The 26,716-nt window shown below is 49.7% G+C and overlaps 1 protein-coding gene across 1 annotated transcript; it reads right to left on the reverse strand.

Moving 5' to 3' along the window:
• On the reverse strand, positions 1–24,983 carry STYXL2 (serine/threonine/tyrosine interacting like 2). The gene is made up of 6 exons (XM_014857611.3): positions 24,844–24,983; positions 24,031–24,156; positions 13,458–13,552; positions 10,068–10,299; positions 8,126–8,343; positions 1–3,334 (listed from the first exon to the last, which is right to left on the reverse strand). Exons 2-6 carry the CDS (start codon positions 24,138–24,140, stop codon positions 525–527), a joined length of 3,465 nt encoding a protein of 1,154 aa, XP_014713097.3. The 5' UTR covers positions 24,141–24,156; positions 24,844–24,983; the 3' UTR covers positions 1–524.
• Between the last annotated feature and the right edge of the window lie 1,733 nt (positions 24,984–26,716).

Here is a 26,716-nt window from a genome sequence, read left to right on the forward strand (position 1 = left end):
CAGTTGACAACATACCAGTTTAATGGAGATCCAAGCATTACAAAGAAACAACCAGAACCAAGCATTGCCAGGAGAGGTGAGACTTGCCACAGGATAGATTTCCTGGGTTTCATTATGACACTGCTACAGACAGCACCATGGCCTGTGTTCCCAGCCTCCCTGCAGGTGAGCTGGAGTCTCGGACAAGCTCTAGCGCCTTTGCAAGCTCACCTCTCCGGGCGCGGTGAACGCTTTCAAATACACAAGTGAAGCACCAGAGCTTAGGGGACGTGGGGCAACAGAAAACCGTGTCAGCTAGTCCACAGGCAGACCTCACATGGATGGCTCTCCTCCACGGCCTCCTCCCTACCCTACTTCCAGTGCCCTTCTACCTGCTACCCCTCATTTCAGCTCTGCCCTTCTGGATGACCCTTTCCACATCCCTGTCCCTCGAAGGGCAGTGGCAATGTGTGCCCTGAGCCGTGTGCTGGGCTGTATGGCTCCTTCCTTTGTTCTCAGTCTCGCCCAGGCCCACCTGACCCAGCTTAATCCTCCCTCCTTCTCTGCAGCTTAGTCCTGGTTTCTTCCTGCCGGCGTCTCCAGGCAGCAATGATGGCTTCATCGTCCATTTCTTCCTCTTCCTCCCTGTCAGTGCTTCTCCGATACTGGGACCGCCGCCCTGAAGCAAACCTCCCTTCTTCTCTGTTTTCCGTCCTCTCTTTCTCTCCCTCCTCTTCAGACCTCATGAAGCTCTGGGTGAATTTCCTCTTGGCTCCAAATTCGGAAAAGTCTGACTTGGACGACTCTTCCACATCTTCCCAATCCCTGGGCCTGGCCCAATTCGGACGCCGTGGTTCCGGGGACTCTTCCCCTTCCGAGGGCTCAGGGCTCCGGCGGAAGAAGTAGGGCTCCGGGCTTTCCTCTCGGGAGCTTGAGGTCTCACTGAACTTCGACCTGGAGAACTTGTGCATCTCTCTCCCCTCTCTGGTGGAGGAAGAAGAGAACCGGGAGGTGCTTCTTGCAGAGCCGCCATTGGCCTCGTGGTAGGAGGAGGTGTCCTGTTCCTCTGACCGGGATTTGGAGAACTTGTAACTGCAAGATTTAGACTCCGTCTCCCGGAGCAGGGAAGATCTGGTGTACCTCCCCCGGGAGCTTCCAGACCAATCACTTTGGGGAGGAGATTTGTCCTCTGTCCTGAGGCCACTGAGCCACCTGTTAATACTGCTATCCATCTCTTTGCCAGCTCTGCTGCCACTTGCATAGCCATCAGAGACAGCCAGGGAGGAGGAGGTGTCTGTTTCAGGCTTTTGGGAATTACTGCCGGAAGAATGTTGGAAGCTCCCTATGGCGCTGTCAGTGTCCTCGTCCCTATCACCCACGTCATCATCCTCTTCTTCCCTGACCTTCTTCTTCTTGAAAAGGGAGCTGCGTTTGTTGTCAGAGGCCAGCTTCTCCATTTTGTACTCAGACATCTTCTCCCTCAGCTCCATCTGCATCTCCCGCTCCTTCCTGCCAAGTTCCTTTAGGTCAATATCGTCAGCAAAGAGGCTATAGATAGGCTTGCTGGTCCCCTTTACTTTGCTCCCAGTACCTTCGGTCCTCGAGCTCAGCGCAGTGTGGGAGGACAGCACGGAGTGTGTGTCAGAGCTGGCTCTTGGCTGGCTTTGAGGCAGCAGGCAGCTGCCCAGGGAGGAGCTGCTCTGTCCACTGAGCATGGAGACTTGGTCATCCCCCAGGCAGCCCACTGCTGGTGCTACCTTTATGCTTGCAACGGATGGCGAGCGGGACAACAACAGCAATTCATTTTGCTTCTGGGCAAGAGTTTCGCTGACTACATTGGCAATCCAGTTCTGGATACTGGCAATGGAAATTGTGTCTCCAGGCCCCACTGGCAGGTTAGGCAGTGGTGTGGTGGGGTTGGAGGCCATGGATCCCCTCTCGTTGCTTACGGCCTGAGATGGGTGGGAGCTGTGGCTCTGGGCACTGAGTACTGATGCTGTGTCCCCCTCAGCACTGACCGAGGGGGCTGCAGACCAGAATGCAGACAGGGGGATGCTCCTGCTGGCAGCTGAGCTGTCTGCCTCCCAGCTTGCCATGGACTGGCTCTCCTCCAGCGTCTGCCTGCTTCTCTCCAGCAGCTCCAGCCGTCGTTGCCTCTTCTTGGCTGAGGCCGTGTCCTCTCCCTTGCTGAGCTCCACCACCTCCTCCTTGTTCTCACTGCCCACCTTCTTCTGGTGTTTCAGCTTCCAGGTCTGGTAGGCCGTCAGGCTGGCGTCAGAGAGGTTCTTCGCCCCTTCTGCCTCCTCTGCACCTTGCTCACTGCTGCTGTCTCCTGCCTCTGAGTCTTTCTTGTGAAATCCAAATTGGATTCTCTTGATCTTCCACCTTTCTAGGGCAGTGAGTTTGTCCTTGTTCCTGTGGCAGAAGTTATAGAAGGAGCTGGCCTCAGAGGACACACTGTCCTCATCATCCTCTCGCACCCTGCTCCCCACCTCTGAGCTTGTGTCCACCTCCTCTCTCTTGCTCCTGGAGTGGTACCTCCGGGAAGCTTCCTTCTCAATCTCCAGCAGCCTCTGGTTCCACATGTCCCAGGTGCTGTCTGTGGACACAGAGTCAGAGCAGCGTCTCCCACCTTGGTTCTGGCTGCTCATCTCCAGCTGCTGCTTCAGGATGCGTATGTCACGGCTGGTTACACTCTCTGAGGTGCTGCTCTCGCTCAGGGTGTGCCTCCGTCTTCTTCCCACAAAGGAGCCAGCATTGCTCTCCTCCTCTACTTCCTCCTCCCTACTCCAACTCCGGTGCCCTTCTGCCTGGTACCTCTCATTTCGGCTCTGCCACTCCCGGATGATCCTCTCCACATCCTCATCCTCGGGCTCCTCCCCACCCTGGCCAGAGGAGGCTGAGCGCCTGCCCTCTCCACCCTGGGGGACCTTGCCTGTAGGGAGGCCCTGCCTCTTCTTCCACTCCTCATATAGTTTCTCCTCCTCGTCTTCATCAATGAGGGTGAGGGGCTTAGAGACCTGGCTGGCCTTCCCCAAGGAGGAGCCACTCAGGTGGCTGGTGGTGTCATCCTCCTCCTCCACTGTGAGAGCATGTACTCTGGCCCCGACAGTGCTCCCCAGATCCTCACCCTCCTCAGCCTCGTCTGCACCCTCCTCCTCTTCTCTCTCCTCCATCAACTTCTCGTTGAGCTCCCGGAGCTGCTTCAGGAAGCCATCGTTGGGGCAGATGGCCCGTTTCTTACGCACAGTCATCAAGGCCTCCAGGATGGCCATGTGGTGGAAGATCATCAGGTAGGCCACCACCAGCGCTGCTGACCGGCTGATGCCCATTTCACTACTGACCAGGACTTTCCCTGAAAGAAAGCACAAGAGATAATGATGTAACTACAGTGGCTTCCTTGTATGTTTTTTTTTAAGCACTGTTTTGATGCGCTGGATTGAATATGTTTACATTGCCTCTGGTATTCATCCATGTTCAAGTCCCGTGAGGGATGGGCATCATTGTCCCCACGTTACAGATTTCAGACAGAACACTGAGGCTGCCCTGTGCTTGTGGAAACGTTTTCTGCATTGCCTGAACCTGGTCAGGGAGTGGGGAGTGGGTGGGGAAAAAAGAACTGACTACTGTCCCCACTTTTGAAACACTAGAGTGTATTTCTACTTTCTCCTCACCAAACCGAGCACCAGAGAGAGGAGAAATAAAAGAATGGGGGAAGGAGGAAGAAAGGAGAAAAGAAACGAGACTAAGATGAATGAATCACAGAGACGTGGAATCTCAGTGTTGGAAAACACCACGAGTCACAGCTGAAACTTGAGAATTCCCTTTCCAACAACAACGTTGGTGCTGGATCATCCATCATCCAGCTTCTGCTGGATGCTTCCAGTGATAGAGAGTTCAGCATCTCAGCCACGCACACGCGCGCACACACACACCCCCCCTCACTCCATATTTAGATCACTCTAATTTTTAGAAAACTTTTTCACGTTAGGCCAACGTGTAACTTTCTGTAACAGGCATCCAGTGCTCCTGCTCTGACATTCTGGGGTCAATAATGAACACATCTGTATGAACCAGGTCTTTCATACAAAAATCTTTAAGAAGATAACTGTCAAATTCTTTGCTAATTTTTTTCTTTTCCTTGTTATGCTGGGTCTTTCAATCATTATTTGAACGTCTTTTCATGTTCTATTACCACACTAGCCACTCTCTTCCAGGTCAAACTTTAATTTATCAGTTTTTCTCTTAGGAGTTTGTGTCAGGATGGAGCAAGCTACTTCAGGTTTGGACTGACCCACCTAGAGAAGAGTGGGCCCCTCAGCACCCCCTGTCTGGGCACTGAGCCCTCAACAATGCCATCTAAGCTTGCAGTGTAGGTGGACATGTCACACAGTGACCTCAAATTATCTTTAATATCAATTGAAACCCATAAAGCTTTTTAAAAAACTGTCGTTAAGTCATATGTTTCTTATCTTGTAGCATTTTTTAAACATAAGGATAACTTTACAAATTCCTATTAACATTTTTGGTAGATGTAACCTTTTGTTACAGCCCAGCAGAAATTTCTGCAAGTCTCAACTCTGCCGTTCAGTAGATGGGTTCTCCCCTAGGCCCCCTCTGCTTTGCCTCCTCCATAAATGTGACAAACATGCCCTCTATGCCTGCATCTAATGGCTGTGTCAAATGCAGCTGGGGACCACTGGAGACCTCCCTCCAGGCTGTTGTCATTCGATTTGCCGCCATCTTTGGGGATGTTTGTTAAATCGGTTGAGTCCTATCTAACAGTATGGGATGGGGAGGGCGGCTTTTATTAGTATATCTTTGCACCAGTGAAGACCACATCTGTGTCACACAGATCAGAGACCAAGACAAGACTTGAGGGGACCTGAGGCCTAGTAATGCTGAAAGGCAGTATTGCCAAGGGCCAGCAGTCACTGGAGGGAAGGAAGTGGGCAGAATCAAAGCCGCTCAAGGAGTATCTACAGATTCGCCATCTTCTCTCCTCCCACGGCCCAGCTGTGCCTCACCAAGGACCTCCCCTTAGCAGACCGACCAGGCCATAATTCATCCCTGTAAATTATTACCAAAGTCTCGCTCCCTTCCTTCAGAGGTGGAGTTACCAGACCAGTCACATCAGGACACAAGCAGCCGGGCTTCCTCATAAGGGCAGCAAATGCCCCTTGGACTCTGTCTGGCAGAGACAGGTTGGGGCGCCAGGCTTTCCTATGCTGTGGTCCTTGCACCCTGGGGTTCCTCCAAGAAGCCTAGGGGCAGCCTGAGGGAGAAGGGAGAGTCTGGGCCACAGGACTCACTATCCTCTCTTTTAGGCACGGGCCTCCCCAGTGTCTCTGCACAGCTCCAGGGGGCGCCTTCCCCGTGGAAGGCAAAATAGACTTTTTCCGTTTACAACAAATTTCCAACAGCAAAATGGCTTGAGGAAGGTAGTCTCTTTCCAATTCGCAGTCACTATTTTATTGGCAGCGGGCTGCTTAGGGGGTCTATCTAGATGTGGTCCCTCTGTTTAAAAAACTTGAAGGGTACAGGTGGTGGAGAGAGCGACGGGGCTTGAGGCAGACCGGGTTCAAGTTCTGCCTCCATTCTCAGGATGCCTTTGTACGGCAGGCATTTTTGTCGTATCCTCCCTGTTTGTAATTCTCCTTTCCCTCAGAACTGTCCCCCTCTCCACACCAGGAAAACAAGAAGTACTTGCCCAGAGGCCACCCCCTCGCCCCCACGGATAGAATTCAGGGTAGACAAAGGACAGGAGTCTGCCAGACAAATTCTCTCCCTAGGGAATCTGGAAATGGGACTGAGGCAGGAAGTCAGCCGTTTATTCAGGCCCATGGAGGGCCATGCTCTCCGAGGCAGAGAGAGGAAGACAAGATGGAAACAGGGAGTCCTGAGGCCGTCCAGTCCTTGCTCTAGATCATCCTGGGACCACATTCCTGTCTTTGCATTTCTTCATCTTTGTTATAATTAATGCCTTTGCTAATCACTACGTAGTTTGAGATGCTGTCTACTAACTACCAACCAAGAGAACCTCCCTTATCACACCGTGGCAAAGTCACTGAACCTTCTCAATTTTCCCGTTTGTAAAATGTAAATAACCTTCTCTCCCGAGGTCATTGCGACAACTGTGTACGGCGCCAGCACCTGGGGTTAGTTTCGCCTTCCTCCTAGTTAAGAACTGACCCCGAAGCATCCTGGAGTAGAGAAATCACAGAAACTGAGGCTCCGGGGGTAAGTCTAGGGGCGGTGACAGCTCTCTGCCGCCGAGTAGGAAGTACCCAAAAGGGAACAACGACAGAAAGGACACGGACTTTCCCCTGCCCGCGGGGTGCGGAGAAAAGGGAAGGTGAGGCTGAAAGCAGCTGATGGCAGCAAGGGGACAGGAGACGGGCCTGCAGGGCGCACGGACGCTGCAGGTGACGGGGACCTCACTGGGTCCCACCAGCGTCCGGGAGGGCGGAGCTGATGCACTCGCCCGCAGGCCCTGCTACACCGCTGCTGGCGGGGGACCCAGCCCGACGTGGGCGTCCCAGAGGGGATGCTGCCGCCTTCCTCAACCCGTCAAGAAACTTTCCCGCTCCCCGCGCCGCCTTCTCCGCCACCCGCCACCCTCCACCCTGCACCCTGCACCCTGCACCCTCCACCCTCCACCCTCCACCCTCCACCCTCCACCCTGTACCCTCCACCCTCGGGTCCTGCTCCCGCCCCGGGGACGCGCTTCCGCTCTGCGAGCGCTCAGCCGCCGGGAGCCCGGGGCCGCCGGCCGCCCGAGTCCGCGCGCGTCCCCACCGCGTTCGCGCCCCGTCTCCCACGGACGGGGGCAGACACACGCAAGGCCACGTGGTCAGAGGGACGCATTTTAAAAGTAGGGTGTTTTTTTAAGCATTGAAAACGGGAGAAAAATGTTTCATATATATAAAGTTCATATACATGAAATTTATAAATTCATTAATTATATTTTAATAAAAATCTATACGTATAAAGATATTCCCTCTCTGTAGATACATGGCTTTTTCCATTAGAAGTTACCCTTGGTGGCTAATGGCCATTGGCCATTGTCATCACCAATGGCCACTGGTGATGACAGGCAATGTCGTTCCCAGGAATCAATAACGATATTATTTATTATAGTAATGGCTATAACTTTTTAAACATTTATTATTTGCCAGGTGCTGTGCTAAGAAAGCCCTTACATGCGTTTTTAAAATGTTAATCCTCACAGCAATTGTAGGAGGACTAGATCGCCTTATCTTTGTTCTACATGCAAGGAAACTGAGGTTCCCCCGGACAAAGGAAAGGCCCAGGGTCCCAGGTCTAGAGAGAGCACAGCAAATCCTGGCCTCAAGGCCAGGGTCCTGGAGACCAGGTGCTGAACGCCCACCTGCCCCTCCTCACTGGATGCGCCATCGGCTCTGTGGACTGCTGTCCTCCTCTCGTAGTGGGACTGCAGCCGCAGCCTCAGCCCTGCTCTCCTCACTCCCGCTCTCACCTCCTCACAGGTCTCTAACGTCCAGGGAGGGAGTTTTCTAAAACATAGATCAGATCAAGGTGCCTTGAAGCCCTTTACCTTGGCCTTAAACTTCCTGCATGTCGGGGTCCTGCCCTCTAACCTTCGCCCTGTGCTAACCCAGCCCTAGAACGCTCGCCGTGGGCTTCCTGAGTGCACCGGGATGATTCCATCTTAGGATCTTTGCACCAGCACTTCCCTTGGCCAGGAATGCTCTTCCTCCAACTTGTCCATGGCTAGTTCTTGTCACTCAGCTTAAATGTCCCCTTCTCAGAGAGGCCTTCTCACCCAGCCTTTCCAAGGAGCTCGCCAGTGACTCTAACGCATTGTCCCAGTTACGATCTCTGCCTCACACTTATCAGAATTTGACTTTTCTTTTTTTCTGCCTTCACTACATTGTAAGAGGCAAAGGCTGAATCTGTGTCTATCTCTTTCACCGCCGAGCCTAGAACAGGCCTGGCAGGTCTCAGGCCCTCAATAATTGCTTATTGGATGAATGATGGTCCTTTCCTTTCCCCTCCTCTTAGAATGAGATGAAGTCTTCTTAAGACAGATAACCTCCAGCCACGGCAGACAATGGGCAGGTTTTCACAATGTTCCCTGGTCGCTTCTCCCCAAGCAGAGCCTCACCTCTATAGGTCAGCAGGGCCTCATCGAGGAACTCGGCAGCCCTCCGGAAATGCTGGGAGATGTCCACCTCGGGGAAGTCATCCACCTCCACACCCAGGTACTGGATCTCCATGCCAGTGTAGAATTCAGGCCCAGTGTAGACGCCAGTGCCATGGGCAGCATTCAGGATGTGGGTGATTCCCAGCCTCTTCAGCCTCCCCTTGTTCACAGCCACACTCCTGGGGGGAAAAAAGGCAGGGACATTTTTGCAAGGGTCAGAGCTAGAAAGGGGCATTACCACCAAGACTGGGAGCCTGCTTCGGCCGGGTCAGGAGGGCCACAGCTGGGCAAGGGCCTCCTTCTCCGCTCCCCCATGTGCTCACTGCAGACACGGTTATAAAAGGGTGCAGTGACTTGGCCACAGCAAGAGAGAGAAGGGGTGGGGAGCTAGGCAGGAGAGGGCAGGATGAAGAGGAGAACAAGACTGATGTGTAAGAAAACCTTCAAAGAGTCCAAAGATCTCTAGTTTAAAATCCCATGTCCTGGGAATGGACATTCATAAAGACCCAAAAGTGGCAGACAAAAATAATAATAAAATTAAGTGTGCTTCACATTGATATGGCATGCTATATTTTTTGAAGTCCTTTCACATACATTATTTTATTTTACCCTAATAATAAACTTAAGAGGTAGATAGGGCAACTATTTTTATTTCCATTTGAAGATTATAAAAATGAATCAGAGAGCTTTTGTGACTTTCTGAGACTGAAAGGAGAAAAAGATTCTGAACAAGAGCTGGTATTTTTGGTTTCTAGTTCAGAGCTCTTTTTTCTGCAGTGGAATAAGTGGAGCTTAGTTTGATGAGGCCCTGAGACCAGGGTTGCCCAAGAAGCAGCGAGGACTTTATCTGGAGATGCCTGGGGTCCCTGGTACCCACGATGTGAATGCTTCTGGGTCAACAGAGCTAATTAGAGATCGCTCAGGACTTGGTGCCCCACTCTAGGAATCAGGTTCTGGGCAACTGATTATTCCGTGGTGGAGTATGAGACCCGATGTCCGAGCTCTTTTCTCAACTGCCTGCCTGCCCTGGGGCCCGAATTCCCTCCTTTGCTTCTGGATGTGTTAGTAAGTACACTGGGAGAATGTCTTAGTAATTAGTCAATGGATCTGCAAAATTAGGTTCACAAACTAACCAATTACACACTGGCAAGACCCTGAAGGAAGAGGACGTGAGTGATTGTTTGGGTTTTGTTCTGGAAACCACTGATAAACTTTCTAAAAATGACGTTTTTTTCTGTTTATAAAAACAATAAATGTTTACTCTAGGAAATCTGTACAATTCCAAAGAAACCAAAAGAAGAATATAAAATCACTTGTAGAACCACCTCCTAGAGAGGATTACTGTTACCATTTTATCACATTTGTTTCTAATTTGTTCTCTTTGTAAACATGCACACATACACGTATACGCATCCAAATATTACTCAATTAGCATCATACTGTATATATATTGTTTTGTAACCTATTTATCCTCTTACTATATTGTGAACGTTTTCATAACTTGGCAAATACATATAAAAATCAAGATTGTCAATGGCTCCGGATGTCCCATTATCTGGTTGTTACAGATGTCATGGGATGATGGCGATAGTGGGGTGTGTGTTGGCAAGTCTCTGCGGCAAGAAAGAAGGCCCAGAGCAGGCACCTGGAGGGGAAGGGTATGACAGGAGCCTGGCAGGAGGGGGGAGGATGAGCAATCGTGCCAGTGTTTTGCCTGAATCTCTGTGTGCAGGTGGGTGAGTGGGGCCTTTCTCCAAGGCAGGGGCTGGGTGAGTGGTCAGGCAGCTTCAGTTTGCTGGATGGAGCTACTGGGTCCTTTAATGGAAGTTGGGGGAGTTTCCTCTCTCTCAGGCACTATCCAGAGGGGTAGGACAAAGGGTCATGACCCAGCAGTCAGACTCACTTCTCTGCTATGAAGACGTTGGGCCAGACCTCATCCACTTCATTCCAGGGTGTCTCTTGGCGGTCTTGGACCAAGGCCCGCTGTAGGTCCAGGACGCAGGGTGTATTGTACAGGCTGGTGTCGTCCATCTTCTCCCTGACGCGGTTGTACAGGTCCTCCACCAGCAACTGCTCAGCAGACTCCAGCATGCCTGGACACTCTGCCTCGGCTCTGAGCCCCGGAGGCTTGAGTTCTAGAGGAGACAGGCAGCATTCTCATCAAAGAATTAGGAATACCGTGGCCTTCCCTGCTCCCTGGGAGAACCCACTCTTGCCCAGTTTGCTGCCAGGACTCTGGGCATAGGGTGAAATGCCAGCAGGGCCTCCAGGAAGGACTTCATGGGGCCCAGGAGCCCTGTGCTGCCTGGAGTTTTGTGGTCGGGATCAGCAGCAGCATGGTGCATAGGTGTGGGTAAAGGGACGCCTGTTTCCCTTACCTCCTCCCGTATTTCTCTAAAGCTGGCTGATCATTTTGTAGCCTGAGGTCCTTATGTCTATACCTGGTATAAGCCTGACTCATACTTATAACCCCCATAGTGTCTGTACAAAGTGGATGCTCAGAAGCATTTACTAAATGAATAAATGGCATTCTTTCATTGACTCCGTTACATATGGAATGCAAATAATGCTGGGAAAAGTAAAACTTTCTGCAGTCATTTATGCAAGGTCATGTTCTAATACACATTTAATTTACTTGTTTGTTTCATTTATTGTCTGCTTCTTCCCCCTGGAGTGTAGCGTAGCGCCTGTGGCTGTCAGCCTCCCAGCTCTCGGACAGGTGGCAAAGGTTTGCCATGAGCTCCGAGGCCAGTCTCAACACAGGACTCAGGGCCTTTATGACAACAGGCCAGAAGAGCTTCAATTCCAAATGAATGCAAATTCCATTCACCCATGTCTCCCGTGAACTTCTATCTCCTTGTCCTGATATATTTGCTCCAATTTATCAAATGGTGGGGGGGGGGGGGAGGTGGTGGTAAGATGTTTCCTTTCTCCAAGAAGGTAGACAAGAGCAGTAGAGAGCAAAACCTTTCCTCCCACAAAGTAGCCCAAAACACTGAATAGAGAGAGAGAAGAAAGAAGTGAAGTTAGGAAAGGAGTGTCCTCTGCGCCGGCCCTAACCTCTTGCTGGCACCATCTCCTCCCCTGGCCGGTGAAGAGCGCAACCACATTTGGCAAATAGACCCGCCTGGCCCGTCCCGGAAGGAGCTCCGACAGGTCTCTGGGGGCCGGGCTTGCTGCTCCCGGCCTGCGGATCCCGGAGGTCCTGGGTTCTCCGGGCCTGAGGACTCCATTTTCCTAGAGCTCCTCTCTTCTCCCCCGCCTACAGCCCCTGATGGGCCGCCACATCCCTGCATGAGGTCTCAGCTCTAAACGCTCTCTGATCTCTGTTTCAAAAGCAGAAAGAGAAAGCCTTTGCAATCCCAGAGCTCCTGTTCTGTTTAAAAATAGATGAAGCCTTCCTATTTTCTCTCCTGCTCGCTTTGCTCCCCGCTCTCCCGGGGGCTGACATAGCAAACGTAAAAGCCCCTCGCCGTCCATATTTTCCCTTTACTCCATGTGAAAAATAAAACTCCAGGAACCATTGTCTTCCTCAGCTGTTTATATAACAGAATGGTTTCGGTCTCCTCCCTTTCGGATTAAAATAAATGTCCCCTCTCCCACTGGCAGCTCCTGCTTTCCTTGGGTCTCTGGCTTACGCCTCAGCCTCTGTCAGTTCCACCTCTCTCCCTGCATCAATTCCTCTAGTCTCTTTCTACCACCTGGGGTTTCTTCAGAAGAGAGGAGCACCCCCACGTCTGCTCCGCATTCTTGCAGGTGTAGCCTCTGCAGACTTTCATGGAAACAGAGGGCTCAACACAAATTTTTACCTTTCTGATCTCCAGTGAGCAGGGCATCGTTTAGAAATATCACCTGATCATTTTTCTTTCTCTGTAATATATTGTTTTTGTCCTCCCCCCCCCACCCTTTGGCCACCAAGACTAATGAAACTTAGGCTTAATGCCCCCAAGAAGCGGAGGGTAGAGAAGACCTAGAATAAAAAAGGCTTTGCTCAGCTTTAGGGTTCAATCTAAACATTGAATGTCCACAGCATCCTACAGACTTGACAGCGAAGTTTTCAAAGAGAACAGATGTTTTTCTCTCAACTCCTAAAGCTGGATTCTTACTCATCAAGAACCAAAGCCTGGAGAGGGGTCCAGAGAGTGAAGCGCAGAGCAGCGATGATGCAGGATGGAAGGTAAAGGAAAGTCCCAACCACACAGGAGGGGAAAGAGCCTCCAGAGCTGGGGTGGTGCTGGGAGCAATTGAGAGAGAGCTAGACAGGGGCGAAGACACCTTGGCCTTGCTTGGAGCAAGGTAACAGAGAGCGTGGGTATGGTGGTAACAGAAAATGGAAAAAATTAGAGAGTTCTTTGAGAAGATAGGGCCTCCTGGGATGTCCAGATCAACAAGCAAGAGCAGGCAGAATTTCTATTTCCTCATGGAGTGCATAGGAGACCAGGACGTCCTCAGGGACTCTGGTGGGGACCCAAAGGCCAGGGGACTGAGAAAGACCTCGAGTTATATGGACAAGGAGCAGCACGTGTGGTTCTCTGACTGAAGGCCAGGGAAGGAATCATGGCCACCAGCAGTGGAGGCCAAGCAAAGCCCAAAGCTGGGCACTGTGTCATCAGCAGCGTTGCCTTATCCCACCCCACCCCAGCAGAAGTGAGAGAGACACCAGGGCAAAGGGAGGAGAAAGGGGAGGAAAGAAATCGTGAAAGATTATTTGCCCAAAATTGATTAGAAAAAAAATCCATCCAATCAGGATGAGTATCCTTGAATGAAATATAGTCTGTTTTCCACTCCAAAATCTCCTGTGTAAATATTGACATCTCTCCCCACCCCCCTTTCCCTACCTCCTCCCCACACACTTCAGTTTGAAAACATCTTTAAGCACTCATGGAAACGCAGATCTAAATGTAGACGTCCCTTTGAACAGAACTCTTTGGATGCTCCTAGCCATTTGTTGGGCTCTCAGGTCTGTGTCTCTAGCATATGCCAGCCCAGGCCTCCGAGATTAGCTGAGAAACTGAATGGGAGACCCTCGTGGCAGATCAGACCTGCCTCCCTGGCTGTGGACTCTAGAGAACTGTTCACACGGATGCGTAATGATTCCCACCCCATCCCGTGAAGTTGATGAGATGCGTGGGCAGAACTGCCTTCTTTGGATCTGCTCCTCTTAGTGTGATGGGCAACACCTGAGGAGCACACTCCCCCCCCACCCCCCCGACACACACCATGGGCTCCCTCCCAGGGTCTCCAGATGACCCTTGGACTCTCCCTGCTCCCACCCAGCTTCTGACGGCATTACCTTCATTGATGATCTGTTTAGCTGCCACAGCTGAGGAGAGGTGAATGGGCTCCATGAAGATGCTTTCTGTTTCTGCGTCTGAGACCAGTGAGTACCTAAGAGAAGGAGTATTCATGTGAGATGACTCTGGACAGCATCTGAATGGAAGGCATTCTTTTTAGAAATCTGGCTCTGGTTAACCACAACTGAAAAACAGTGAGGGACACAGGGACTGCCTTCCTAAGTTTAGGCAACCTGAGAATGCAGAATGCTGGGTCCCTGTGGTTCAGTCGTCCATCTGTTTTCAGACCAGAGCTGGCCCCCATGTGAGTTGATGTTAATAACATGGTAGTCCAGGCTGTGGAGGAAAGAGGATATGTCTGTGGTTGGGGGACTCACCCTGATGTGGCTTCACTTTCTCTACTGTGTTCCCACCCTTGTGTTCCCACCTGCTGCTAGTTTTTTTCTCCTGTCCCTGTTCCTCTGCTATCAGTACTATAGGATGTCCCTAACTGTGCCTCTACTGGGTTCTGGGCCTTGCTGGGCTGGGTCCACTGCCCCAATTCCCTCCACGCTCAGCATCTTCTTCCTGCTTGTGAGGGAGTGGGCTAAGAATGAAAGGCCAGACAGTGCCATGGGAAACGTGAAGATGTGCTCACATGCACCATCCTGATCCTGAACACAAGAAGTCAAGGGTCGGCCTGGGCCCAGGGATTCAATAAAGTAACTTAGGTACATGTCGAGGCAATTTTCCAGAAAGAATTCAGCACAGGTGACCAAAGGGACCTTGGAGGAGCGTGGTGAATCAAGAGCAGAAACAAGCGTTAGGACCCCACTGTAGCGGTGGGTGCCCCTAGGGGGCTCTCCTCCTTTCCAGGGGTTGGGGTGAGCTTTGGGTCTTTTTGGCATAGTCTTTCCTATGGTCCAGAGAGGATGAAAAAAGTGAGAGGCTTTAATGAATACCATTTTTTTGTCGCAAAAATTCCTTCTTGCTGCTCCTTTATAATCAACCTCTCCCTGCACCTTGTCCCCTAGCAACCACTGCTGTTTTCTGTCCCTATAGTGTGGCCTTTTCCAGAATGTTATATAAGTGAAATCCTATAAATGGAATCTTTTGGATCTGGCTTATTTCACTTAGCAAAATGCATCTAAGAGTCATCTGTTCTATTGCATGAATCAATAATTTGTTCCTTCTTATTGCTGAGTCATATTCCACTTTTTAGGCACCTCGGGCTATTGCTGCCATCACTGTCACACTGCCTTGAGTCAAGGCTGGGTATTCCAGAAGACGAAATGATGCTCACGCTGCTGGTTTGCTGGTACTTTGGATTCTGGTCTTCTTCCTCACTCTGCCTGCTACTGTTTACTTTTCAGAGTCCTCAACAGCTGCTGTATCTGTCTGTCCAGGTTTTATAAGGGCAATCCATGGGAGAGTCCGTGAGGGTGCATTTTTCATCTTAACAGAACTGGAACTTCTGTCCATTGTCTTTTTGCTTTTAAAAGTCTGAACCAATATGTTTCCTGATCCCTGCAATTGACCTATTTTATCTTTACAGAAACCTGCAGGATCTCTTTTTGGTTCCCAGTGTTTAGAAATTTGACGTTGATGTTCCTTGGTCTATTTTCATCCGTTGTGTTGGGAATGGATACCATTTTTGAGTGCCTTCTATGAATTTAATCATGACAAAACTTCCACGAAGTAGGTATTATTATTCCTGTTTAAGATAAGAAAACTATAGCTTGGAGTGGTTAACAGAATTGCCCAAGGCAGTAAATAAGTGGCAGGGCTAAATTGCAAAGACAGAGCAATCCTGCTCTAAGTCCAATCTTCTCCCCACCAAGATATGCTGACACCATTCAGATTAGAAAGGGGAGGTGGGTCGGTTGGTGGGAGCAACCCCAGCTGGATCCCCAGGCCCTGTAGAGACTTTGATACAGAAAAGTACTTTAAAAATACTTGTTGAAAGCATGGATGCGTAGATGGATGGATGGACTGGGGTGAGTTGACCTGCGTCCAGCTGAACTGAATGGAGCTAACCTGAGCTAGGATAAGTTTAGCTGAATTGAAATGATTAGCAGAACAATTCTCTTGTGGCGGACATCCACAACATCAGAGTCCACCCTTGGGAGAAGCACACCCTTGGGTGTGCTCAGGCCAGCAAGGCTATGGAGAAAGAAATATCTTTGCCACAAGAAAGGAGTTGCCTGTTACTCTACCCAGAATGTGGCTAGACCTGCTCATGCAGTATAAGGGACAGCACAATGTCGCACCCTCATTGGTGGTTCCTGAGTGATTTCGGAGAGCAGTGTGTTGAATCATTCCCGTTCTAGCACTGAGTACACCTTGTGACCGGAAGATACATTTTCTAATAAGCATGACTGGGAGTGGGGGTGGATGAAGGGTGAGGTTTGTGGGACATTATCCTTGGATGTTAGAACTAGAGAAGGCTTTAGACATCTCATTGCTTGCTGAAGGTAATAAAGACTAGAACACCTTGGGGAGAGGGGTGAGCTCTGTAAAGGTACAGATTAGGTAGTCTTATTTACCCCTGTATTTCCAGCACATGGAAAATGATCAGGCAGAGTTTGATGACTAATCAAGTGGGTGGTGGCTATGATGAGTAGATGGATGAACAAACGAATGGCTAGATGAATGGATGGAATATGCTAGGCACTGGGCAAGGTGTCCACATACCACCTTGGGGATCAAACCCAATGGCCTCCAAGGCCCCGCAGTCTCTGGCCCCTTCTTCCTCTCTGCCTCAGCTTGCCCTGGGTTTCCTCTGGCTCACTCCTTCCCAGTCCACTGGTCTTCTTTTGGCTTCCCGTCCTCACCAAGTTTCTTTCTGTCCAGGAACTTTGCAGAAGCCCATTTCCAATACCTGGATGTTCAGTCCTCCCCCTCTTCACACATCTTCCAGATCTTAGTGGGATCATTACTTCTTTAGGGAAGTCTTCCCTGATCTCCACCTCCTATTGTACCATACCCCTTTCCTTGATGGCACTTCCATCAGATGCAATTTTACATTTATTTAGAAATCACTTGATACACATCTGTCTCCTGTGCTAGACCATGTCCTCCCTGAGGGCAGGGACCATGGCAGGCACCTTGCTGACTGTTGTGTTCTCAGCATCTAGCACAAAGTCTGGCCTGAGGCCAAGATGGGCACAATCTTGGAGGCCTGTGTTGGCAATTAGCAGTTTTTTCTTATGGTGGGTTAAATGTGGCCCAGATCCGTGGCACCCCTTGCACAGAGAGGTAGGGTCTATGTCCACTCCCCTTGAATCTGGATGGTCTCTGTGATGCTCTCACCAATAGAAGTGGCACTGTGCCATCCTCTGAGCCACCCTGAGGACCGCTTCCCCTTCCTGCTCTCGTTGCTCTCTCTGTGGAAGCCCTGAGCTGCTGTATAAGTCCCGCTACCCCAGGACCACTACATTGGAAAGGCTGTTGGTCAACAGTGCCTGCTGAGCTCCTGGCCAGCAGCCCGCTGTGTGGACCAGCCTCTTAGGGGTGGATCCTCCCACCCGTCAGGCCACCCCAGCTGACGCCACGTGAGGCACCGACAAGCTGCCTAGTGGAGTCCTGTTCAAATCCTGACCCACCAAAAGGGGAGCAAAAGAAAATCATTGTTTTAAGTCATGACGTTTTGAGGTAATTTGTTGAACAGCAATAGATAACGGGACAGTGGCATTCCAAGGGCTAAGAAGGGAATTTTGAGCAAACACCTAGGCGTTCTTCTCCTAGTAGTGATAGTGGACCTGGTAAGTATCAGCGATCGACTCAAATGTGTGCAGTTGGGAAGTAACACAAGTAATGCCAATATGCGCAAGAGAGCCCGGCCACCACGCTGGACCCCGTGGCCGTGCTGGGCCCAGACTCAGGGCAGTCTCGGCTTTAAAATAGCAATATTTCATAACACTCAAGTCAGAGCCTCAAATTTTATATAAATGTAAGTCCCATTTCCATTTCAACAATATTGATTAAGGGAGTTTTATCCTTTTATTTGTTAATAATATTATTTATATTTTGATTAATAAAATAATCATTTTGCTTATTAAGGGTCAGTATTATGTAAAATGAGGTTTGGGGGTAAAAAATCAAAACAAAGCCCTGCCAGGGTAACTGGCTGAGAGCCCTTGTGCTGCTCTGGGCCTAAGAAGGGCTTCCTCCTGCGAGGCCTCCTTTCTCCCACCTCGTCAGGCGCTTTTCTTTGTTGCTCTCAGCCTGCAGGCCTGCGTTCAGCAGAGGCTTTCTCACATCTGTGATCAGTATTCCAAGCAGCGGGCGCAAACTGAAAAGAGACGCAGGAGGAGCCCTCACCCGTCAGGTGTGCAGAGAGGCCCAGTGAGACTCCCAGCGGGGGTGTCCCGGGATCCTGGCCTGGTGCTATCTATCCGCGAGCCCTGGATCAGTCAAGCTACCTTCCCTAAACAACGTTGACTGCAGATGGTGTGGATTTGGTTTTAAGTGACAAATACTGGGAACTGACAATCTGTCCTAAATACACCTAAATTCTAAGGTTTGACAGGGGAAAATTTGAAATTAAAATTTGAAAAAGAAATGACTGAAAAACATCCACCTTTCTTGTGGGCGGTAAAGGATGAACTTGGCTAATGAGTCAGCAAATTTGAGAAATCACATTTGAAGACTCAACCCAGTACACTTCTGAGAAGCTGGTGCTTATATGATTGAGAAAAGAGGGGGGTTAAGAACAGAGTCCCTCCGCATCGTCACAGTGTGTCTGTTCTTGGCTGCTGATACAAAAATGCGAGCAACAGGAAGCACAGCCCCTGCGTTACCCAGCGTTGTCATCGAATGGAGGATGTAAATTACAGGCGCTTTTAGGAGTTAACCGCTATGAGAGGAGATGTTAGCCTAACAGTCACCAAATCGTTTTGCCACAGACGCAGTTTACTAAGTCTAATAAAGCAGGTGCGGGGGTAGGATCTGAAAGGACCCAAGTGGAGAACAACGTCCAGGCTTTGAGGAGCTGGTCCCTCATTTTCCACGGAGAAGCTGGATTGCCAAGAAAGAAAGGAGGAAGGAGGGCGAAACGTGGACAACTGGCCCTGTTTATATTTACAAGGTCAGTGAGGCGGCGGCCCTGCTGGTTTTGATTTATGGCCACGGGCGTCTGTGCCTCCACCTCCATACCTGAGATGGGGTGGGACGACACACGTCCTGATTGGAAAGCAGCGAGCGGAGCGCGCAGCGAGCGCTGGCTGCTCAAAAAGACAGGCAGGGAAAGAGAGGCTCCGGGATCGATACACACCTCATCATAGGATCAGGAAGAAGCAGCTAAAAAGCCCTGAGGGTGAATTGAAAGAAACAATAAAGCGGAGTTTTGATGGACTTCCTAAGCAAGAGCAAGAGACTGGTGCAGCTTTCTTTAAACCTGTGTTTTTCAAAATTGCAGACTGTGACCCATTAGTGTATTATAAAATCAATTCAATGAGTTGTGCCCAGCATCTGGGGGAAAAAAAAGGAAGAAAGAAGAGAAAAATAGAATAGCATCATCCACTGTAAGCATATGTATAATTTCGTGAAACTTAAAAAAAAAATTTATACATACTTATACATGGTCTGGGTTGAGATGTAAATGGTATGCCCTACTGTGGATTATGGTCAGCAAAGTTTGAAAGCCAACACTTTAAACCAATTGTCAAGTTGTCAAGACCCAGAATGGAGTGGAATTAAGGTCCTTCCCCCCAGGTCCCCTGACAGCAGATCACTTCCCTTCAAGTAGTCCCTTGGAGACGGAATGGAAGCAGAGGCCCAGGAGGGGGTGTCCTCATTTGGCTTTTGCAAAAAAGAAACAGGTTTCTGAGAAAGTGACCACACAGGCAAAGTGCAGGCTCCAAGGAAGGAGAGAAGTCAGTAAACTAAAGCAAATCGATTTTTAGCAAGCTGCTTCCAGCTGCCCTCGTGAAAGACCTGAGGCAGAAAAATCTTCACGGAAAAAGAAACATAAAAGAGAAAAGGTAGCTAGGAGGAGCCATTTCCAAAGACACACAGACCTGACACTGCATGCTCCCATCCCCTGCGCCACCCGCCACCACCAGGCACACAGGCCTCACTATAGGAAAGGCAAGCAGAACACCGTTCCGGAAAATCTCTGAAGGAGGTGGGAGGTGGGGGGCGATAATGCCACCACGAGAGACGGTCTGACCAGATCACCAAGGAGTTCTAAACCACTGCAGAGGCTTCAAAAATTCAGATCCAAAAAGCCAAAGCAAGAAATGGATTTTGACTTGGAAAGAAAGAAAGGAAAACAGAAAAATATTCTTCGAATCAGAACAAGTGAAGGATAAAGAAGTCTGGTCCTTATTTGGAAAGGAAGAGAAAACTGGTCAGAGTAAAGGAAGAAGAGAAGAGGCAGAGGTGGGCCCCAGGTCACCTGCATGGGAGGGCCTGGGCGTGACAGTCTCCTCGCGAGGAAGGGCAGGGAACGCCTGTCTTGAGGTTGGTTTGCATCACAAGCAGAGTGTGCTCATCTGGGTGACTGGGAGGAGATGACAGGTACAGGAGGGCCACACCAAGTTGCCCCACTGCACAGGGGGTTTTAAGTTTTAGAGTTAACTCATGAATTACCTAGGGAAATTTGCCTCGCTGGGAGATGGGTGATTCTCTAGCCACAGGGTTTCCTCTAGAGAGAGTGATCACAGTGGCTAGGTTTGAATTTAAGGTGTTTGAGGTCAGTCTCTGAGTCAGGCAAAAATGAAGACTTCACGCTACTATCCCCTGTCTACACCCCTTTCTTGGGTTCTTAATTCACCCTGGGATGAGATGTACAGATGAAGTTGGAAATGTCAAGACTCCCTGCCAGGACGGCAAGCAGACTTCATCCCCACGCGAACTCTGGTGGATTGGCAGTGGCTGGCTTTTGCAAGGCTCTGTCCTGGTTCCATAGGAAAGAGTTGTGTCTCCCGGGGCTGGATCTAAGGCTGTGGTGGGTTGAATGGCGGCCCCCCCAAAAAGATATGTCTCCTAGAACCTGTGATTGCAATCTTCTTTGGAAAAGGATCTTTGCAGATATAATTAAGTTAAGGATCTTGAGAGGAGATCATCCTGGATTAGGGTGAGCCCACAATCCAATGGCAAAGGTTCTTAAAAAGGACACAGAGAAGAGACAGCAGAGAGGGCCATGTGAAGATGGGGGCAGAGGTTGGAGTGATGCTGCCATAAGCCCAGGATCTCCTGGAGCCCACAGGAGCTAGGAAGAGGCAAGGAAGGAGCCTCCCCTTGAGCCTTCGGAAGGAGGGTGTCCCTGCCAACACCTTGATTTCGGACTTGCGGCTTCCCAAACTGTGAGAGAATGTATTTGTGTTGTTTTTAAGTAACCCAGTTTGTGCAATTTGTGACAGCAGCCTTAGGAAACTAGGATTGAGAATCCGTCGGTGGGGTATTTGCTGACTCAGTGCATAATTTAATTTTAAAAAGGCTCAAGCCTTTAGCTAAAGAGATAAGACAAGAAGGATGGAATTTCAGGCATTTGTTAAGTACAGGGAAGACTGTTCAGGCTGGGGCCCAATAGCAATGGGTGATGGTCAGTTGCTTAGAATACAGTTTTGCTTTTGGCAGAATTAGAGAAACATGGTGTTTTAACTGGAGTATGTGGGACTCTGGTTAAATAAAAGCATCTTGACATCATGAGTTACTGAGAGGAATTGGTTGTCAAGTATCCTTCTCGGGAAGAAGGGACGAGAATATATGTAATATTATTTCATTTCTACCACTGGGTAAAACTGGTATTCCAATTTTATCATTAAGTAACTTATGCAAGCTCTCATGGCTAATAAGTGGAAGAGCAGACCTGACCTCAATTTCGGCCTCAATTACACCATTTAAGTTCTTTCCACAGTACCATACTGCCTCTCCTTTCATAGCTTATTTCTCCTTTCATAGCTTAAAAAAAAATAACAGCTTTATTTGAGGTACACTTGTTAATCAAACTGCACATAGTTAAAATGTCCAGATTGGTGAGGTTTGACATATGTGGACACCTGGGAAACCATCACCACAATCAAGGTTGTGAACTTACCCATCGTCCCCCAAAGTTTCCTCAGGGCCTCTCTGAACCCTCCCTCTGCCCCCTCCCTGCCCTATCCTCCCCAGGCAACCCCTGATCTGCTTTCTGTCACTGGAGAGATTCATTTGCATTTTCTGGAATTTTATGTAAATCAAATCATATGGTATATACTCTTTTTTGTCTGACTGCTTTCATTAAGCATAGTTATCTTGAGATTCATCTGTGTTGTTGTATGAATCAAGAGCTCATTCCTTTTTACTGCTGAATAGTATTCCAGCGTATAAGTATACCGCACTGTACTTATCGTTCACTTGTTGTGGACATTTGGGTTGTTTCTAGGCTGTTGCAAGTAACGCTGCTGTGAACATTCGTGTACAAGTTTTCAGATGGACATATGCTTTCATTTCTCTTGGGTAAATCCTGGGAGTGGAATGACTGGTTATACAGGCATAGGTGTATGTTTAACTTTTTAGGAAACTGACAAACAGTTTTATAATGTACCATTTTCTGTTCCCACCAGCAGTGGGACTTCCGGGTACTCCACATTCTCACCAACGTTTGGTATGGTGAGTCTTTTCAACTTTAGATATTCTGACAGGGATGTAATGGTATCTCGTTGTGGTTTTGATCTGCATTTCCCTAATGACTAAGGATTTTGAGCGTCTTTTCACGTGCTTATTTGCTGTCCACATATCTTCTTTGGTGAAGAATCTGTTCAAATCTCTTGTCCATTTTTTAATTGGGTTGTTTGTTTCTTTTTATTGGGTTTTTAGGGTTTTTCCTATATATTCTGGATACAAGTTCTTTATCAGATATGTGATTTGTAAATTTTCTTCCAGTCTGTGGATTGTCTTCATTTTTAAAGATACCCTAGAGTCATTCATCTGGGCTGTTCTGTGTAATGCAGTGGGGTTGACTGGAGGATAACTCAAAGCCAGTGTGGCTGTAATGGTTTATACATCAGATTTTATGATGATCATTGTAGGGCGGGATAGTCTATGAAGTGTCACCGTATGTTTGCCTTCTTTGAAAATTTCTGAAAAGGACTAGCCGATTTGGGATGAGCTTCTAAAAACTGATTGCTCAGGAGTATGCGCAAACCAAGAAGGGTATCAGCAGCAAGAGGATTCAGCAGGAGTCACGGAGAACCTGGAGAAAATTTGCTCTGGGTGTGGGACCATGCTTTTAGGACGCTCAACCCATTCCACATAGTGGGGCTTTCAGGCTGAGCCTGTTTTTGCCTAGAAGGCGGACCAGCAGGTGGGAGGCTAAGGAGAGAATGCCTCAAAATGGAGGACCAACAAGATAGAAGGAGCCTCAGTTCCTGAATCCCTGCTCGGGTAGCTGTTTTGGAGTTTATCTGAGTGAGAAGGAAAAGTCCATTTGCTATAGCAGCTAAAAATACCCTCTATGACACAAAGCCGTCACCTACCCCAACCACAGAAAATTGCCTCCGCCTTGTCTGGGAGCATAGAGGGGGAGGGGTGTATTTTAAACCTCTCAATCCTGACAGTTTTTCTAAGTAGGAACATTTTGCTGAATTTTCAAGGAAATGCCCCTGAGCTCCATTTGGACAAAGTGCCCCAGCCCGTGAGTGATGAGCACTTGCCCGCGCTCCCAGCTCACTCCAGAGGGGAGGCCTCCCCAGCCCGGAGAGGCAGGAGCCTGTGAGACCCCAGGAGACCCGGCAGGGAAAGTTACCTCAGAGAGTCTGGCTGGGGCTTTCCTTCCCTTTTTATAGATGAGGAGACACAGGCTCAAAAGTTAAAGTGATTCTCACATAAATTTGGTGACAGGGCTAAGATTAGAAGTCGGGTCCACTACTATTATTTATGGCAGAAGAAAATGGATGGGCACACACACTATTGCTTTAGCGGGAAGTTAAGCTTTTCTTTGATGTCCTGTGGTATTTCTTAAGATTTCATGCAATTTTTTTATTGTACATCATAATATATCCTCAGTGATTTTATGTAAAAGAAAGTTTTAAATAACCTGTCATAAAATAAAGAGGACTCTCCAGGAAGATGCATCACGTTTATCTGCCCCTGGGCACGCTGCCACTTACTCCCAGGCATGTACAGATCCCAGTCTGAAAGACACAGCTGATCACAGATGCGAAATTGTCTCAGTACCACGGCCTGGCTACAGGCCGCCTCCTGTCCCGACGCCTTCTCCTACAGTCTCTGGTCTACCGCCCCTATCCGGCCTCAGTCCCAGGCAATCAGGTAGACCTGCCAGACTCCTCCTCATCCTTCGAGGTTGAGACCCGGCATCATCTCCTCCAGGGAGCCTCCTACAACCCTCTGACCCAGCTCCTCTCCCTGGCCCACCCCGCACTAGACCCCAGGAGTACTAATTCTAGCACTTACCACGCCACACTGCAATGCAGTCCGTGTGGAGGCTTGCCTCCTCCAGAAAGAATGACACACAAAAAGTACTAGGTAATGTTACTCGAATGTAAGGTGGTGGCTGCAGGCTCCCTGGGCCCACTCCTCATCATGCTCCCTAGCCCGCTCCCGCCATGGCTGGAGGGGTGTGGAACTCAGCAAGGGCACACTTACTGGCTTGGGGAGGGGCTCCGGAGGTACCGGGCCTGCACGGACCGCACGTCGGCTTCATCCTCTTCACTTGGGACTACCTGCTCCTCCTCTGGGTCCCCACCTGTCGCCATGACAGCTTGTCAGCCTCTGTAAGTTTGGTATGAAAAAGGCAGTTAGGGACTTTGGTTCTGGAGGTTTTGCAGGGGAAGAGGTGTGTCAGTGACGTCACCTCAGTGCAGCTAGGAATGGGAAGGCCACCACATGCTAATACCCTGGTGGGGAAGGACCCACGGGGGAAACCTAGTCAGACTCGGCCCAGCCACTGTCACCAGGAACCAAGACACACACCCTGGCCATGTAACCAGTCCACCTTGGAGTCACAATATTTAAGAAGTGACAACTTGGCTCCTTCCACAGATGACAGCAAGGAAGCAATGAGGGGAACCAGAAGTTCACCTTAACTGTGGCTAAAACAGCTGAAAGACGGTGAATTCCCCAGACCAGAAAGATCTTTCGGGTGAAAGTCCTGGCATGCGCACTCACACACACCTGTGCACACGCGTACACGCACGTAAGCACACACTCCACCTGCACATGTGCATACACTTCTTGACTCTACTCGGGCAAGTGCAGCTAGCCGCCTTCAGTGTCTCTAACCAAGGCCACAGGAGTTGTCGCCTTTGGCTCTGGCGCCATCCCACAGCCTATTAAAGAACGTGAAATCCCCCAGGAGCTGGTTCCAGACATGGCTGGGCCCCAACACGCAGGCAGATCTGCTGCCCCTTTGCTTGAAGTCCTGGGCTCACAGGACAAAATGAAGGGAGAAGCACTCACCGTGGCTGATCTTCCTATGTCTCCACACCACGGGGCAGGCACCCAAGGGCTGAGGGGCCCAGACAAAATGGCCAGAAGCTCCGACCAGTGAGAGGGCCCAGTCTCTCTCCTCTCTTCAGTGCCTCTTCTCTGAGGGGCAGGACAGCTGTTAACAGGAAACCTTAGCTACCTTCTAAATTTAGCCTCTGGCCCCATGGCCTGGCAGATCTCTGGGAGGAAGGAATGCAGGCTAAGGACCCAGGCCCGAGAGCAGGCCCCACTTAACGCTTTCCCTCCTGGCTGGGTCTTCGGACACTGACACTGGGCAGCAGGGCTGGGAGAAGGGCACGCTCTTCTCCATACCTCTTGCTTGGGGCTGCCTATTCAAAGTCCTTCCAGGGCATAGTCAAAAGTCAAGGATCTAGAAGAATGAAACCAACTGTACCTCAGCCCCAAGTCAGCTTAGAGGGGGTGGAAAAAAACACCTGCTATTTAGATGGGGAGGGACCTCTGATAGAAGCTGGGAGAGCACTGTGGTGTGACTAACCTTGCGGCCAGGGCTACATTTCTTTTAACAGAGAGGGCTCTGGATGGTAAACTGGGTGGTTGTGCTCCCCTCTGCAATCCCTTCCCCACACTCACACCCCATGGTGATGGTCAACTGGCAATTCTGGGTGATATAAAAATTCTATAGTCTTCATAAACTTCAGATGAGCTCATAACCCACCTACTCCAGTTCACCACCCCCCACCATCACTATGCTCAAAGCAAAGCCCAACAGCCCAATAGTTCACCCCCTCAACTCTCACGTTCTATAAGTACCCCTGCATCCATTCATCGATCCATCCATCCATCTGTCTATCCATTCACAAATATCTACTGATTACCTCCTATGCATGAGGCACTATACTTGACCAAAGGTAGTAAGACACATCATTACGTGTGGCTCAGTGGAACAGTATCTGGCACATAGTATCATTCAAAATTGGCTGAATAAATGAATGAGCTCACAGTTTATTAGGAGGAATGAGACATACAGATCAAAAATAACTCAAGCACAGGCAGAATGTAGTTAGTATCCTGAGGGAGATCCAGAGTGCCGTGTGAGTTCAAAGAGGGAGAGAGCCCTCACTGGCTTTAAAGGACAAGTTGGATTATAACAGCAGATGGAGGCGGGGGGAAATTCCAGAGGGGATGGCATGGACGAAGTTTCAAGGTAGCAAATTAGTTTCATATAGTGGTTGGAGTTGTGAAGAGAGCAAACAGGTCATGGGGCAGAGAATTGGCAGGGCTGGGGTGGGGGCTCCTTTGGAGAGAGTGGTCAAGGAAGGCAGCTTCGAGGAGGCACATGGCACCACCACTGACCAGTCACCAAGCCACCATCCTGGGGGGGTGATAATAAGGGCTCAGTAAGTGATTGCTGAAGAATGACCACAACTGAGAAAACATGGGGCTTCAGTTCACATCCGTAGACTTCAGGGTTCCATGAAGATGAAAGGTGGTATGAGAGAGAAGAGAGATGAGGGAGGGATGGATGGAGAGAGGGCAGGAAGGGGCAGGGAAGGACTGAAGGTGGCATCAGTCAGGGCAAGGCTCAAGATGACAGCCCCAGCATAGGGACAGAGAGGGTGGAGGGGAGGTGCAGAGGGAAAGATGGAGAGCCACCCACCTTAAGAAGGGCAACAGATAAGGAGGGGACCACTTAGGAGGAGAGAGGACAGAGGGCTCTGTCTTCTCTGTACCCTCAGCCACCTGCATACGGTCACATCTGGGCCACCAGAGTAGTGGACTAGAAATCAGAAAACCTCTTACTGGCTGCGTGACCTCGGAGAACTCATTTAATGTCTCTGAGACTCGGATCCCTGTTTGTAAAATAGAGAATCATAATGCTCAT

This window comes from Equus asinus, chromosome 25 (assembly GCF_041296235.1).
Source record: "Equus asinus isolate D_3611 breed Donkey chromosome 25, EquAss-T2T_v2, whole genome shotgun sequence".
Lineage (NCBI taxonomy): Eukaryota > Metazoa > Chordata > Mammalia > Perissodactyla > Equidae > Equus > Equus asinus.